The sequence below is a fragment of the Oncorhynchus tshawytscha genome, linkage group LG31 (assembly GCF_018296145.1).
Source record: "Oncorhynchus tshawytscha isolate Ot180627B linkage group LG31, Otsh_v2.0, whole genome shotgun sequence".
NCBI lineage: Eukaryota > Metazoa > Chordata > Actinopteri > Salmoniformes > Salmonidae > Oncorhynchus > Oncorhynchus tshawytscha.
This window is the reverse complement of record NC_056459.1, coordinates 23,754,591-23,770,499: the sequence shown is the minus strand read 5'-3', so window position 1 is coordinate 23,770,499 and position 15,909 is coordinate 23,754,591. Positions and strand designations below refer to the sequence as shown.

Here is a 15,909-nt window from a genome sequence, read left to right as displayed (position 1 = left end):
TTTATGTGCCTCCATGAGTGTGTGTGTTCCGGCTGCTCCTGTGTGTGTGTGTAAGTGTGTGAGGAAGATTAGCGGTCCAACATCACATATAACTGGGGTAATTGTTCTACTCCGTTACAGCATGTTAATAGGATCGATCCCAAACCTGTGGAATGTTTGTCTTAGCTAGCCTCTGATCTTGATAGACACTCCCTTCACACACACACACTAGCACGCGCACACGCACACACACTAACACAAAACACACACTCCCTTCTCTCACACACACACAGTTCTTGATCAGTGTTATTGTTCATATCAGTAGCAATAACACAGACAGGGAAGTCATTGTTTCCCAGAGAGTTAACAGATCTTCAAGAACAAGGAAATAAACCAACTGGAGGAATTTGAATCGAGACGCACCCATTATAAACTGGATGTAATCCTTTGAAAAAATAACTGTAATAACATAAAGAGTTTTATATATTCAGAATACATTTGCTGAATTCATCTGTCCTGCTATGGATAAATGTGATGCAAACATATTCTAAAAATCTACATCAACATAATTCCTTGTCCTGTTTCATATTCTGAGAAATGTACTTAACATGACTCAGCAGGATACACACATCTAATGCACAGCTCACAATGTTACCCAATCAATCCACACCATTTCCCACTTGGAGACCTGGGTCATATTCATTAGTTCACACCGTAGCAAAACATTTACAACTTAAACCAAAACAAGTTCAGGTAGCCCCTGCCCACTTCAGCCACTTTGCTTCCGTTTTGTGGCTAGTGAATAATACCAAGAACATTGATGAACTGACTGACAGACTCATGGAATGGAGGTTAAAACACATCAAGGTCTCTACCGGTGTGAAGACCGACTGGCCGCTGAGCCAGAATGATGACGAATATACGGTTAGCTTTTCATGCACACATTACCCAGAAGGCAGCAGTGTGACCCCGAATACCACATTGCTAACAGACCCCCAGGCTTTGTCTAGATAGTTAAATAAGTTTATGGCTGTTACTGCTCATCATCATCATCATCTTCTTCATCAGAGAGGCATAGCTACCATTGGTGCTGTAGGTTGAGGAGTGTTCTATTTTCAAATCTCCAAATACAAGTTACCTGACTAATGGTATCACCTGACGAATGGTATTACCTAACTAATGGTATCACCTGACTAATGGTATCACCTGACTAATGGTATCACCTGACTAATGGTATCACCTGACTAATGGTATCACCTGACGAATGGTATTAGCTAACTAATGGTATCACCTGACTAATGGTATCACCTGACTAATGGTATCACCTGACTAATGGTATCACCTGACTGATGGTATCACCTGACTAATGGTATCACCTGACTAATGGTATCACCTGACTGATGGTATCACCTGACTAATGGTATCACCTGACTAATGGTATCACCTGACTAATGGTATCACCTGACTAATGGTATTACCTAACTAATGGTATTACCTAACTAATGGTATCACCTGACTAATGGTATCACCTGACGAATGGTATTACCTAACTAATGGTATCACCTGACTAATGGTATCACCTGACTAATGGTATCACCTGACTAATGGTATCACCTGACTAATGGTATCACCTGACTGATGGTATCCCCTGACTGATGGTATCACCTGACAAATAGTATCACTTGACTGATGGTATCACTTGACTAATGGTATCATCTGACTGACGGTATTACCTGACTAATGGTATTATAAATGGTATTTTGGGACATGAAGGGAGTCGGCTAAACTCAGATTATCTCATCATAATTATATGACCCGAAAAACATTAAATGTTAACAGATCTAGGATCACATTTTCCTCCATCAATCCTAACCTTAAGCATTAGTGGGGGAAATATGAAACTGACCCAGCACCTTACACCCAGAAATATTACCCAACACTGATGAGGTCAAAGGCCACAACATGAAAAAACAGACTTACCATCATGGGTTTGGTGCTGAATCGTAGTTTCCTCTTCGGAGGGATATCCTCCTTCTCTTCCTCTGGTAGACCAGGGATCTCAGTAAGATCATTCCCAGGGTCATAGATGACGTCATCATCACCGTAAAGGTCATCCTCAGGGTCAGTACAGCTCTCCCCCCATCCCTGGTAGCAAGCGTCTCCGTCCGCGTTAAAAATCACCCTCTCGTTCCCACTGTATTCCTCATTGGGCTCTTCTGCCTGGTCTTCTGGAAAGACCCTGGGCCTGGAGGAGGCATTCTCCACCTCCACCTCCTCCCCACGGGCGTCTGCCTCATCCTGGGCTTCATCCTGGGCTGGGGTAGCTGGGGTATCATAGGTGTCCTCGGAAGTCTTGTCCCCGACGGTGGCATCATTTGTGGGCCTTGAGTCTGTGCAGACTCCCGACGTCTCTCTGGAGGTGTCGGTTTCCTCCGCCTGCTTCTCCTCATACGATCCGTTCACTTCCCCTCCGTTGGTGGTTGCCCTTACGGGATGTCTCTCTCTGTCCCTCTGTCCTAACTCCCCTGCTGTCTCCTCTCTGTCCTGGGGCTCCTCCTCATGCAGGAAGGGTTTTAGCTCCACCGTCTCCGACAGCGGGCTAGGGCTGAGGAGGTCTTCTGAGGATGAGGACACGGGAAGTTTGCCCCCCACGCGGTTCCTGTACCCTCCACCACGCACCGGGGATTGGCGCGAGTCATCTTCGCTGAGGTCGCCGTGCCGGTGGAAGTTATCAGGGGAGTAGAGTGCCCGTCCTCGCCGGAATGGGCCCCCTCCTCCCCCTCCCTGGTGGTCGACGTTCTCAAACACAGCGCTCAGCTGGCTCACGGTGGGCGACTGGGCTTCCGTCCTGGAACACTGTGAGTCCAGGGAGTCTGTGCTGCCCCTGTTGGAGCGCGACCCTCGCCAGTCATCCAGGTGCTCATGGGAACCCCTCTTCTCCCGGCCATAGGAGTAGACAGGCGATTGGGACGCATCACGTGACTGCTGCTCAAACAGCTTCCTGGCCTCTACGACCTTTGACCCTGCGCTGGCCCGGTCCGCTATAGGGTGCTGCGTGAGCTTGATGACTGAGCCATCAACCTTGTTGATGAAGTTGGTGGGCTTGGTCATCTTCTGAGGCGATGGGTCTTCCCGCCTGGTGGAAGTACTGGAGCTCTCTGTGCCCTGCATCTGCATGAACATGTCCTTGATGCGGCTAACGTGGGCACCATACTGTCGTCCCCGGCGCTGGGTGACCCGCTCAGTGTCCTTGAGCTGGGGCTCCTTGCTGTCCTGCCGGGTTGGCTGGTCGAAGGCCTTCTTTAGGGCCTGGAACTCTGTCCTGTAGGCGTTGCGGTGGGGAGAGGCGCTCCGGAGATTGCTCCTCTCCCCTGAGGCCTCCGTCTTCAGCATGATGGCGTCAGAGATGAGGAGGCGGAGGGGATCTCAGCAGCATCGCTGGGCCTTCATCTCACATATACTACTGTAGTATCCAGCGAGTTTCCTGCCTGTGTGATTATCACTGTGATTGGATTTCACACTTCATTAGGGGCCATGGACACCTGGGAGAGAAAAGGCGATGCCTGTTAGATACAAGAGATACCAACCAAACTGTCATAATTATGCTTTACACTACAATATGAGGTGAAGATCAATTGCAATCAAGCATTAGAACATTTCATAAACACCATTCATTCCTAGCATGAATGAACGTAATCAACGTAATCATAGACGATGCTCTATCTGTTAAAAGCTCTTAGCACAAGAAATGCACTGAATATAAATTATATTTGCCCTCTAAAAGCCAGGGCTGGGAATTGCCAGGGACCTTACGATACGTTATTATCGTGATACTTAGGTGCCAATACGATATGTATTGAGATTATCACGATTCTATATGTATTGCGATTCAATACTGTGATTTTATTGCGATTCCGTAGTCCAAACGTATTGATCACCATATGTCTGCTGCAGAGGAACAAGAGAGAGCCAGGAGAAAACTCTTTTTGATCAGTCTTGGAAATAAAAGTGCTGAAAACAAATTGGCTCCCTATTTAAAAAGAAGATGGAGAACAATCTATGAAGGAAAAGTACTGGAGTTTTACTAGTGCCCCAAAAAATATTGCAATATCGTCAAAACGATACAATACGAAATATTGTGAAAAAGAATATCCCGATATTCAACTGTATGGATTTATACCCATCAATACTAAAACACATTCTGATGGTAATGATGCCTCTGTTTAGAAAGCAGTGAGTTGACCCATTTATCTAATCAATACTCACTTCCTCACGTGTAAGCTAAAACAAGCACTGATCAATATGGGTGATTGAAATCATGTGTGGGCCATCTGAAGATAGAGACTCAACTAAACATGAAACATCTTGAACATTGTTGAATACATGAACAAATGTGAACTATAGCATCTTGTAACATAAATTCAATGTTTGTGTGATAGAGACATGCCTTCTCTCCATTATGTAGCTAATGTTAATATTTTCCGTGTAGGATAGAAGCCTGTCCTAAACCTAGGATAGAAGCCTATCCTAAACCTGAGGTCTGACCATGTAGTTTACTGTCTCCCCACCGCCCCGGCCCGAGGCATTCTGCATGATCATCTCGATTAAGTCAAGGACTGAAGGACAGTTCAGCTCATAAAGACAGGCAGGCAGAAAAATGCAGGCTAGACGGGCGGTTTTTGGGAAAGGGTGCAAGGGGGAGTTGTTTACACACCACACACATAACTGTGATATAATCCATTGATAAAAACGGTCCAAATACACTGTGCATTCCATTTGTCATAATGTTTATATAATTTAGTATGAACAATGCAATTTTCATTTCAATATAAAATGCCCTTATTTCAAATGTGTTTGTATGTGTTAGTACTATTATATTAATGTAATTTCATCATACCACCCTGTTTGTGAAATGCACATTTGCTAATAAAAAAAATCCCACATGGGCTATGTAGGGTATCAGGTGGAAAACACTAGGATACACGAGAACAAAGATACATTTTTAAATGTTGCAAAGTGAGAAGATATCGGATAAATTTGACAAAATGTTTTCATCATCAGCTGGTCAACAAAAATGCACAATTGCAACGTTCTGCAAATGCACCCGTTTGCTGCTATGATAAACAAGATAAACGTGCTAGAATATTTTTCGGAAAGCAGTAGCCTATCCGCCCAGCCATTTTATCAACGTCGGACATAAATGGTAAACTTCTAGATGCAGAAGATAAAACTCGAACGTGTAACATTGTTTCCGCTGTATCCTACGTCGAACAGATAGACGCGCATCACCCACACAGGCATGGTTGTCAGCTCCACTTGAACTCTATATATTATAATACATTATTTAATTTCAGTAGCCCATGTAAAGGAAAACGATAGGGCTACTGCATAGTGTTGTTTATCATGTATAGAAAAAGCAGAAGTTAACTGTTTCCACCAGGCTACTCTCGATGTTTCACAAAGCACAAAACAAAAGAGTGACTTACGTTCGTTCATTGATTCATGTGATGAATGACCGCGACATAAAATAGTCCAGTAAAAATTCACATGAAATACTCTGCTATCGTTATAAATCCCCTCCAATACGACATTTCCATTCAAGCCCGTCGACAGTCCAGTATTTTGTCGCCCTATTGACACTTTGACACACAAGCCGTGGTCTACACACCGTTAAACAACGCCATTGCAGGCAATGGGTGATGCTGCCGTGTGCACAATGTGGGAGCCGACGCTATTAAATATTCCATCTCAATGAAGGGTGCGCAACTGGATGTTTTCTAAGGTGAAAACATCTTATATATCTTAATCAAGTAGTTACAAAAACACATTTTACATTGAGGAAATATGATGTTTTGCAAATGGCATACACATGTGGCAGGTGTTTAACCTTATCGCAGTAATGGTTCGGTCCAGTAAAGTGCAGTCTGGCAAAAATGCCACCACAAATAACTTCACTGGCTTTACTATGGTTGTCACTAGTTACCACAGCCACAAAGTCAAAATGGACTTGATCATAAACATTTATGAAAACATAAATGTGCTTTTTGGTCTTCATTTAAGGTTAGGGTTACGCTTAAGGTTAGCAGTGTGGTTAGGGTTAGTGTTCGGTTAAACTTACTTATCCTACCATTTACAGTACCTAATGGGTTACATGTACCACCACACACCATTTGAATCTAAGAACACAACATATTAGAATAAAAGTATTGCGTCAAAGGAGCCAGCTTATAGCATATGCAGCTGACTGGGCCATGTGATTAAGAACCTAGGGATCTTTGGGATCTGAAAGGGGCTCATTATTCCTTTTTTAATGTGGGGATGCCGTTTTACTAATATCAACATCATGGACACTTCACTATCACAACAAGTTATTATAGTCATATTTTGTATTTAGTACACTATTCACTTGACATGATCATATTGGGGATGAAATGCAATGAATAAAGGGGAGAGGATCAGGTTTAATGCAGTTCATTATGAGATAAATAGATTTCACATTGGCATGATGATCACCTGGATCAAAGGCTTGTCTGTTTAGAAAATGAGATCCCGGGCAGAGTAAAGGCATGTGCTAATACAGCAGAATTCTAGAAGGCTTGTATTGACCAACATGGTTTCCCCCACTGACTACAGTGTTTAGTCCTCAACTGGCCAATGAATGGGAATCCCCATATAGACTACAGTATATAGGCTATATTATGAAATACACTCACCATCTCCACCCACAATTACTAGCACCTCAAATCTCTACATGTTGCTAAGCAACCAATTTTTTTTATTGGAAATTGAGAAAGAAAAACATCCGGGAACTACAGAGAACAGGAGATGCTATGCTATTCTTCACAGTGCATTGAATGCACCCAATCAAAATCATTATAAAAAATCTCTACACATTTAATATACTACCGTATCGTTGATCACACTCGTTGATCATATATGCCGGAACAGAACCTTTCTAAAGACTTGTGGTGGAAAAAGCATTACCAGTGTGTCCTGCTGTATCTGTGCCCAGCATAATAAACTCCAAGGGAGCAAGATGGAGACTTAAAGGCCCAAAGCAGCTGTTTCTATATCAATATCAAATCATTTCTGGGTAACAATTAAGTACCTTACTGTAATAGATTTCCATTAAAATGGGCAAAAAATAATTTTGTTGGACTGTCTGGGAGTGATCTGAGTGGGGGGGGCTGAAAACGTTCTGTCATTGGTAGAAAGGTTTGGAACTACGTTTTTTATTTGACTATTAACTAATTTACTGCATGATGATGTCACCATGGATAGCCGAAACCCCCGCCCATGCAAACCTGCTAATTAGACGGTCCTGTGTATATTGGATTTTCAACCAGAAAATAACACGGATCAAATATTTTCAGACTTTTACAGTGTTAGTTTCATCAGCTGTTTCACAATATGATCCAAAACACAGAAAAACAGGAATTTTAACTGTACTGGGCCTTTAAGAGTGACTGACCCTTTCTTCCTTCTTCAGGACCCTTGTCTGAGCTGAATAGCCCAAAGAGGAAAGGGGGCTGAGGGGCTGAGCATGGCCATCTGTCTGCTCTGGTTCACCACAGGGGGAGAACAGATTTTAATAGACTTCTCAGACATCTCACTGCCCTCTTTACAGTTGGACTTACACATTGCAAGGAGGGGTGGTAGGGATGGAGGGGTTGTGTTGGTCACGCAGGGTCAATATCACATCTACATAATTTTAGAAGCAAGGCACAGAGCGAGGGAGGCAGTTAGGAAGTGCAGCTCAGTTTCCACCATTTTTTTTGTCCACTGCACACAAAATTAGGTGGAAACTGAGCTACACTTCCTAACCTCCTGCTAAATGTGTGACCCTATTAGAGACACATATTTCCCTCAGATTACACAGACCCACAAAGAATTCGAAAACAAATCCAATTTTGATAAACTTCCATATCTATTGGCTGAAATACCACAATGTGAAATCACAGCAGCAAGATTTGTGACCTGTTGCCGCAAAAAAAGGGCCACCAGTGAAGAACAAAAACCATTGTAAATAGAACCGAAATGTATGTTTATTTATTTTCCCTTTTGTACTTTAACTATTTGTATATAGACATAATATGACACTTGAAATATCTTTATTATTTTTGAACTTTTGAGAGTGTAATTTTTAATGTTATTTTTTATTGTTTATTTCACTTTTGTTTATTATCCATTTCACTTGGTTGGCAATGTAAACATATGTTTCCCATGCCAATAACATATGTTTCCCATGCCCCTTAAATTGAAATTGAATTGAGAGAGGGAGAGAGAGGAGGGAGGGAGTGAGTGAGTGAGTGAGTGAGTGAGTGAGTGAGTGAGTGAGAGAAAGAGAGAGAGAGACAGACAGTCAGAAACACAGACGGACAGATCGTTGTTTTAGTGACTCGATTATGTAAATTGAAATTGTGATGCTTTTTAACTTAGATGAAATTGCATCATTCCCATTTTTATGATAGGAGTTGCCCCACTGATTTGCATAATTTGCTATAGATTATCGTTTGACTGCTCATTTTATTTTCCAGTTTCTGCGCCAGATGTTCCAACCAATGAAAGCGCTCGGGAAGGAGGAGGCGGAGGCTGGAATTTCAGGGATGCTTGTTATGGCTGTCAAACCACTAGCGATGAGAAAAACATATTTTTCCATGTAAAATTCACCCCTGACTCCAATGAAAAATGGACACAACGGTTGTTCCTATATGGATTTATATGGGTATGTATAGATTTAAAATGGAAATATTGAGAAATATGCACGCCTTTTCATGTTATGTTATGTTTCATGTTATGTTAGCTAGTAGCAAGCTAGCATGGTACAGCTATGTGGTTGGTGGGCTCGTCATTTCTTCACACTGTCATGGAACAAATAGCTAACGTTAGCTTGCTATCAAGTTATTCAGGGAAAAAGGTGCCTTGTCGTTTAAATCTACTTCTATTTATCTAGATAGCAAACGAGCTATTTAGGATATGGTATTGTTAGTTATTAGTAGCTACAATAGAACTATTTTACCATTAACGTTATTTTGCAACAATGTTGCTATTCCTCCAAGGATGTGTTGTTGGTTAGCATGTTCCTCCAACATTCTGTTTCACTGACACAACGTATCACCTTATCTAGCCCAGGTGTTACACATGTATAATAAACTACCAATATTAATACACCTAGTACGTCTGTGCTACAGTATGTCATCAGTCCTGCAATTCATGAGAAGATGTTACTCTTCATCTTGCATTTCTCATATATTTCTCATATGCATTTCTCATATTTTGGCATGACATGTAGCCTGGAGTGGAGTTTAGTCTGCTATATGTAGCCTAGGCTACAAAAGCCATATTGAATACTATAGTAATCACGTGTGAAAACATCTTTCCTCACCACGTGAATATTATTTCATCACAGCTGCAACGTTGGGAATTGATGAATTGTGCATCGTATCTAGCTAGATGTGCTAGACATTAGAGGGAGGCATTCAGTGTTTGAATTAAAATTATATTTTAATTTAATGTGAATAGTAATTGTTTTGCAAACATATTCTAATCAGTTTGAGAAAAGGTTTAAAATATTACTTTTGTTTGTGTTTGTTGGCCTATTAAGTTTTCATTGTGCTTGTCTCCCGTGTCACACATTATTATGATGTGATTGGAAGAAATAGCCAACTACAGGATAATCTGGGTTTGAAGCAGAGAACTGCCCTCAAGACGGTGAGTGGGCATGTGCAGTGGTGCATATCTTGTGACTCCCCACTGAGCCCAGCCGCTCATCATAACATGAAGATATGCTCAAATAGTTCCCCATTAATGGACACATTTGTCTTGAATGTAACAGACTGTGGTGTAACCTCTTATGCTTTGTTTGTAATCTGTTCTCTTCGGTTGTTTTCAATTTCTTGAGTCACAGTCTAATCATGACTAGCCATAACTGTATTATTTAGAGAGGCTGTAAATTCAAGTTTACTGTAAATTCGAGTTTACTGTAAATTAGCCTTTGCTTGGTTACCTAACTACTATAACCTTTGTATTGTTAAGAGACTTTCAGTTGATAGTTAAAATGTTGATGCTCACTGAGTTTTTAATGCAACGATATCGTCAACCTATAGAGCCCGCCTAACGAGAGACCAAGAAAATAATAACATTTTGAAAATCCCAGACAACAGCCTACTTCTTCTTTCTTAACTTCTCCAAAAGACCCCATTCCCTGGAACGAAAAAATATGCTCATTGTTACCTTAGTCCAGAATGGTTGTGCTCCAAGTTCAGGTTAGGTAGAGTAGGGACGTCTGAGTTTGCTGTGGTCCTCCCCTGCTAGTGACCACGGCCTATAGAGGCAGACACAGAGCACAGTTTCCCCTGCTAGCAACCACTGCCTATAGAGGCAGACACAGAGCACAGTTTCACTTCCAGGTAGGATCACTGCCTATAGAGGCAGACACAGAGCACAGTTTCACTTCCATGTAGGATCACTCCAGTCTAGAGAGAGAGACCAAAGGCTAGATCAAATCTAATAGCGCTACCATAAGTCTGTGTAGTTTTAATGAGAACTAAATGCACATGCATTCCCCCTGACCGGAAATTACAGACTGATCCACCTTCCTCCACCTTACACTGCTGATTGGAAAGAATAACAGGACAGAGGACATCCCCTTGCTGCCTAGCCAGCCTTTCAGGAGACAAGCTCTTTTTTTCTGTGTGGCCAATGACATTAATAAAGACTATTTTTGGCTGAGGCTGCTGTGTGCCCAAGGTCGGGTTGGTCCATAAATGCATAAAAGAAGGGTTATCCATTCTGTTAGTGATCTGCAGCAAGGGAACATGGCAAGGTGTGTGTGTGTTTTGTGTGTGTGTACACTAGCCTATATGCATGTGAGTGTGTGTGTGTGTGTGTGTTAGTATGTTTGTATGTGTGTGCGTGTGATGGCTCCCGTGGGATTATCTCGTGGTTAGGGAGTTTAGCATTAACCATTAATGGGTGATGTATTAGAGTAGGCTGTTGGTTCATCATCTCCAGAAGGCCTTGCTGTGCCCACAGATCCAGGTGTAAGCAGATCTGATGCTATTAGCACGGCCTGTCATTAAATTAGCAAATTATATCTGCTTTCTTTGGCTGGAGTCTCTCAAATGCGTTTCAAATGCCCCCCTATTACCAATATAGGCTACTGCACTACATTTTACCGGGGCACATGTGGCTCTGGTCAAAAGTATTCTCTCAGAAAAAAGGGTTCCAAAATGGTTCTTTGGCTGTTCCCAAAGTAGAATCCTTTTGGGTTCCAGGTCTACATGGAACCAAAATGGTTCTCCTATGGGGACAGCTAAGAACCCTTTTAGGTTCTAGATAGCACCTTTTTTTCTAAGAGTGTATTGCATTATGTAGGGAATAGGGTGCAAGTTAGGATGCAGCCCTCTTGGAGCCTCTAAGAAATAGACTGACGGCGACCTGGGAAAGGCCATCTGGGCTGACACATAGAAATTGAATTTGGAATGTTGACTTGAATGGGGATTTCCATTCTAGTAAGTCTCATTCTATGGGCTGACACGTCTGTGGGCAATGTGTGTTAATTAAACCGCATCAAGCATCTCTGAAAGGAAGGGTCGATGCTTGACCTTGGCTGCGGCTGTGACCACCATGGGATTTGTAGTGTGACGCCTAATAGAATAATATACTTAAGTGTGATTTAAGAGAGGGTCACTGACAGACCTGGGCTGCTTCCCAAAATGTCACCCTATACCATGAACTACTGTTGACCAGGGCCCATAGGGACAGCGCACTATGTAAGGAATATGGTGCCATTTGGGATGCAACATTAGTTTTATGGTGTACTGGTGTATTGGAACATTCAGCCAACTACAGGAGTAGCCTAGATCATAGCTCAATGTTCAGTAGTGGTTGCCGGGCAGGTTAGCGGTTGCTGGGCCGGTTCTATTTCTATGTCTTCGTCACAGTCCACTGATCCCAAGCGTGTGATTATTTCACATCTATACAACCGTTTAGATCATTGACCGCCTTTTTCTGTGACCAGGTCCCCGGGGACAAAAGATATCTGGGACACTTTAATGTTTAGTGTTTTGATTCAGATGGGGATCCTAGATCTGTTTGGTTAAAGTAGTCAAAGTCCATTGAGACATTTGTTCACAGTCTGATTTTGAATGGGCTTCAGACAACTGTGTGTACTGGATAGGACGTAGGCTAGCGTAATCTGACTGTGCTGTCTGTAATCTCTTCTGTCCCAGAGTGGTTTAAACCCTTTGTGGACTCTTGTGTTTATTTTTCTCCAGTTTCCCAGACTCAGATTAAGTCTAGTACTGGACTAGAAAGTATGTTCATTCTCCATTGAAAGTGATTTTTAGTCCAATTAGGACTAGGCCTAATCTGTGTCCGGGAAAGCGGCCCAAATCTCCCAGTATGTCATAACGATGATGAAGAAGGAAGATGATGATGGTAACATGTTTTCCAGTAGGGAGTAGGGACCTACACTATATTTACATAAGTATGTGGACTAGAGGTCGACCGATTAATCGGAATGGCCGATTAATTAGGGCCGATTTCAAGTTTTCATAACAACCGGAAATCGGTATTTTTGGACACTGATTTTTTTTAAACAATTGTTTTTACACCTTTATTTAACTAGGCAAGTCAGTTAAGAACACATTCTTATTTTCAATGACGGCCTAGGAATGGTGGGTTAACTGCCTTGTTCAGGGGCAGAACGACAGATTTTTACCTTGTCAGCTCCAGGATTCTTGCAACCTTACGGTTAACTAGTCCAACACTCTAACCACCTGCCTCTCATTGCACTCCACAAGGAGCCTGCCAATTACACGAAAGCAGTAGAAGCCAAGGTAAGTTGCTAGCTAGCATTAAACTTATTTTATAAAAAACAATCAATCAATCAATCATAATCACTAGTTAACTACACATGGTTGATGATATTACTAGTTTATCTAGCATGTCCTGCGTTGCATATAATCGATGCAACGCAGGGGGAGGATTTAACAAAAGCTAATTTGCGAAAAAAGCATAATCGTTGCACGACTGTACCTAACCATAAACACCAATGCCTTTCTTAAAATCAATACACAGAAGTATATATTTTTAAACCTGCATATTTAGCTAAAATAAATCCAGGTTAGCAGGCAATATTAACCAGGTGAAATTGTGTCAGCAGCAGGCTCGTAAGCATTCATTCAAACAGCACTTTTGTGCGTTTTGCCAGCAGCTCTTCGCTGTGCTTCAAGCATTGCGCTGTTTATGACTTCAAGTCTATAAACTCCCGAGATTAGGCTGGTGTAACTGATGTGAAATGGCTAGCTAGTTAGCGGGGTGTGCACTAATAGTGTTTCAAACGTCACTCGCTCTGAGACTTGGAGTGGTTGTTCCCCTTGCTCTGCTTTTGTGGAGCGATGGGTAACGCTGCTTCGAGGGTGGTTGTTGTCGATGTGTTCCTGGTTCAAGCCCAGGTAGGGGGGAGGAGAGGGACAGAAGCTATACTGTTACACTGGCAATACTAAAGTGCCTATAAGAACATCCAATAGTCACAGGTATATGAAATAGAAATGGTATAGAGAGAAATAGTCCTATAAATACTATATTAACTACAACCTAAAACCTCTTAACTTGGAATATTGAAGTCTCATGTTAAAAGGAATCACCAACTTTCATATGTTCTCATGTTCTGAGCAAGGAACTTAAACGTTAGCTTTCTTACATGGCATATTGCACTTTTACTTTCTTCTCGAACACTTTGTTTTTGCATTATTTAAACCAAATTGAACAAGTTTAATTATTTATTTGAGGCTAAATTGTTATGTATTAATGTATTATATTAAAATAAGTGTTCATTCAGTATTGCTGTAATTGTCAGTATTACAAATACATTTCAAAAAACGGGCGGCTAATCGGTATCGGCTTTTTTTGGTCCTCCAATAATCGGTATCGCCGTTGAAAAATCTTAATCGGTCGAACTCTAATGTGGACACCCCTACAAATTAGTGGATGAGGCTATTTCAGCCATACCCGTTGCTGACAGGTACGGTACAGTGGTGAGAACAAGTATTTGATACACTGCCGATTTTGCAGGTTTTCCTACTTACAAAGCATGTAGAAGTCTGTAATTTTTATCATATTTGGCCCACTCCTCCATACAGACCTTCTCCAGATCCTGCAGGTTTCAGGGCTGTCGCTGGGCAATACGGACTTTCAGCCCTCTTCAAAGATTTTCTATTGGGTTCAGGTCTGGAGACTGGCTAGGCCACTCCAGGACCTTGAGATTCTTCTTATGGAGCCACTCTTTAGTTGCCCTGGCTGTGTGTTTCGGGTCGTTGTCATGCTGGAAGTCCAAGCCACGACCCATCTTCAATGCTCTTACTGAGGGAAGGAGGTTGTTGGCCAAGATCTCGCGATACATGGCCCCATCCATCCTCCCATCAATAGGGTGCAGTCATCCTGTCCCCTTTGCAGAAAAGCATACCCAAAGAATGATGTTGCCACCTCCGTGCCTCACGGTTGGGATGGTGTTCTTGGGGTTGTACTCATCCTTCTTCTTCCTCCAAACACGGCGAGTGGAGTTTAGACCAAAAGCTCTAATTTTGTCTCATCAGACCACATGACCTTCTCCCATTCCTCCTCTGGATCATCCAGATGGTCATTGGCAAACTTCAGACGGGCCTGGACATGCGCTGGCTTGAGCAGGGGGACCTTGCGCGCGCTGCAGGATTTTAATCCATGACGGAATAGTGTGTTACTAATGGTTTTCTTTGAGACTGTGGTCCCAGCTCTCTTCAGGTCATTGACCAGGTCCTGCTGTGTAGTTCTGGGCTGATCCCTCACCTTCCTCATGATCATTGATGCCCCACGAGGTGAGATCTTGCATGGAGCCCCAGATCGAGGATGATTGAGTGTCATCTTGAACTTCTTCCATTTTCTAATAAATCCGCCAACAGTTGTTGCCTTCTCACCAAGCTGCTTGCTATTGTCCTGTAGCCTATCCCAGCCTTGTGCAGGTCTACAATTTAACCCTGATGTCCTTACACAGCTCTCTGGTCTTGGCCATTGTGGAGAGGTTGGAGTCTGTTTGATTGAGTGTGTGGACAGGTGTCTTTTATCCATGTAACAAGTTCAAACAGGCGCAGTTAATACAGATAATGAGTGGAGAACAGGAGGGCTTCTTAAAGAAAAACTAACAGGTCTGTGAGAGCTGGAATTCTTACTGGTTGGTAGGTGATCAAATACTTATGTCATGCAATAAAATGCAAATGAATTACTTAAAAATCTTACTTGAAATTACTTTAAAAAAAATTGTTTTAGATTCCATCTCTCACAGTTGAAGTGTACGTATGATATAAATTACAGACCTCTACATGCTTTGTAAGTAGGAAAACCTGCAAAATCGGCAGTGTATCAAATACTTGTTCTCCCCACTGTATATAAAATCGAGCACACAGCCATGCAATCTCCATAGACAAACATTGGCAGCAGAATGGCCTACACTGAAGAGCTCTGTGACTTTCAACATGGCACCATCATAGAATTCCACCTTTCCAACAAGTCAGTTCGTCAAATTTCTTACCTGCTAGAGCTTCCCCGGGCAACTATAAGTGCTGTTATTGTGAAGTGGAAACGTCTAGGAGCAACAACGGCTCAGCCACAAAGTTGTAGGCCACACAAGCTCACAGAATGGGACCGTCAAGCAAGTACTGAAGCGCGTAAAAATCATCTGTCCTCGGTTGCAACACTCTCTACCAAGTTCCAAACTGCCTCTGAAAGCAACGTCAGCACAATAACTGTTCGTCAGGAGTGTCATGAAATGGGTTTCCATGGCAAAGCAGCCTCACACAAGACTAAGATCACAATGTCAAGCGTCGGCTGGTTTGGCATAAATCTCGCCACCATTGGACTCTGGAGCAGTGGAAACGGGTTCTCTGGAATGAT

At 42.4% G+C, this 15,909-nt stretch overlaps 2 protein-coding genes across 6 annotated transcripts in view; one reads left to right on the top strand and one right to left on the bottom strand.

Annotated features, from left to right (window-relative positions):
• The window catches only part of LOC112229482 (neurabin-1), a 106,617-nt gene extending 96,054 nt beyond the window's left edge, over positions 1-10,563 (bottom strand). For 2 of the 3 annotated variants that reach the window (XM_024395347.2, XM_024395348.2), the window contains exons 1-2: positions 5,466-5,675; positions 1,960-3,521 (exon numbers count right to left, since the gene is read on the bottom strand). In XM_024395347.2, the coding sequence (XP_024251115.1) occupies positions 1,960-3,372 (1,413 nt within the window). In that variant the 5' untranslated portion in view covers positions 3,373-3,521; positions 5,466-5,675. Of the gene's footprint in view, positions 1-1,959; positions 3,522-5,465; positions 5,676-10,212 lie in introns of those variants that run through there. The other variant, XM_042310429.1, reaches the window with a different exon arrangement.
• LOC112229222 (epsilon-sarcoglycan-like) overlaps positions 8,545-15,909 on the top strand; it is a 31,317-nt gene continuing 23,952 nt past the window's right edge. For all 3 annotated transcript variants that reach the window (XM_042310432.1, XM_042310433.1, XM_042310431.1), the window contains exon 1: positions 8,545-8,704. In XM_042310432.1, the coding sequence (XP_042166366.1) occupies positions 8,668-8,704 (37 nt within the window). In that variant the 5' untranslated portion in view covers positions 8,545-8,667. The remainder of the gene's footprint in view (positions 8,705-15,909) is intronic.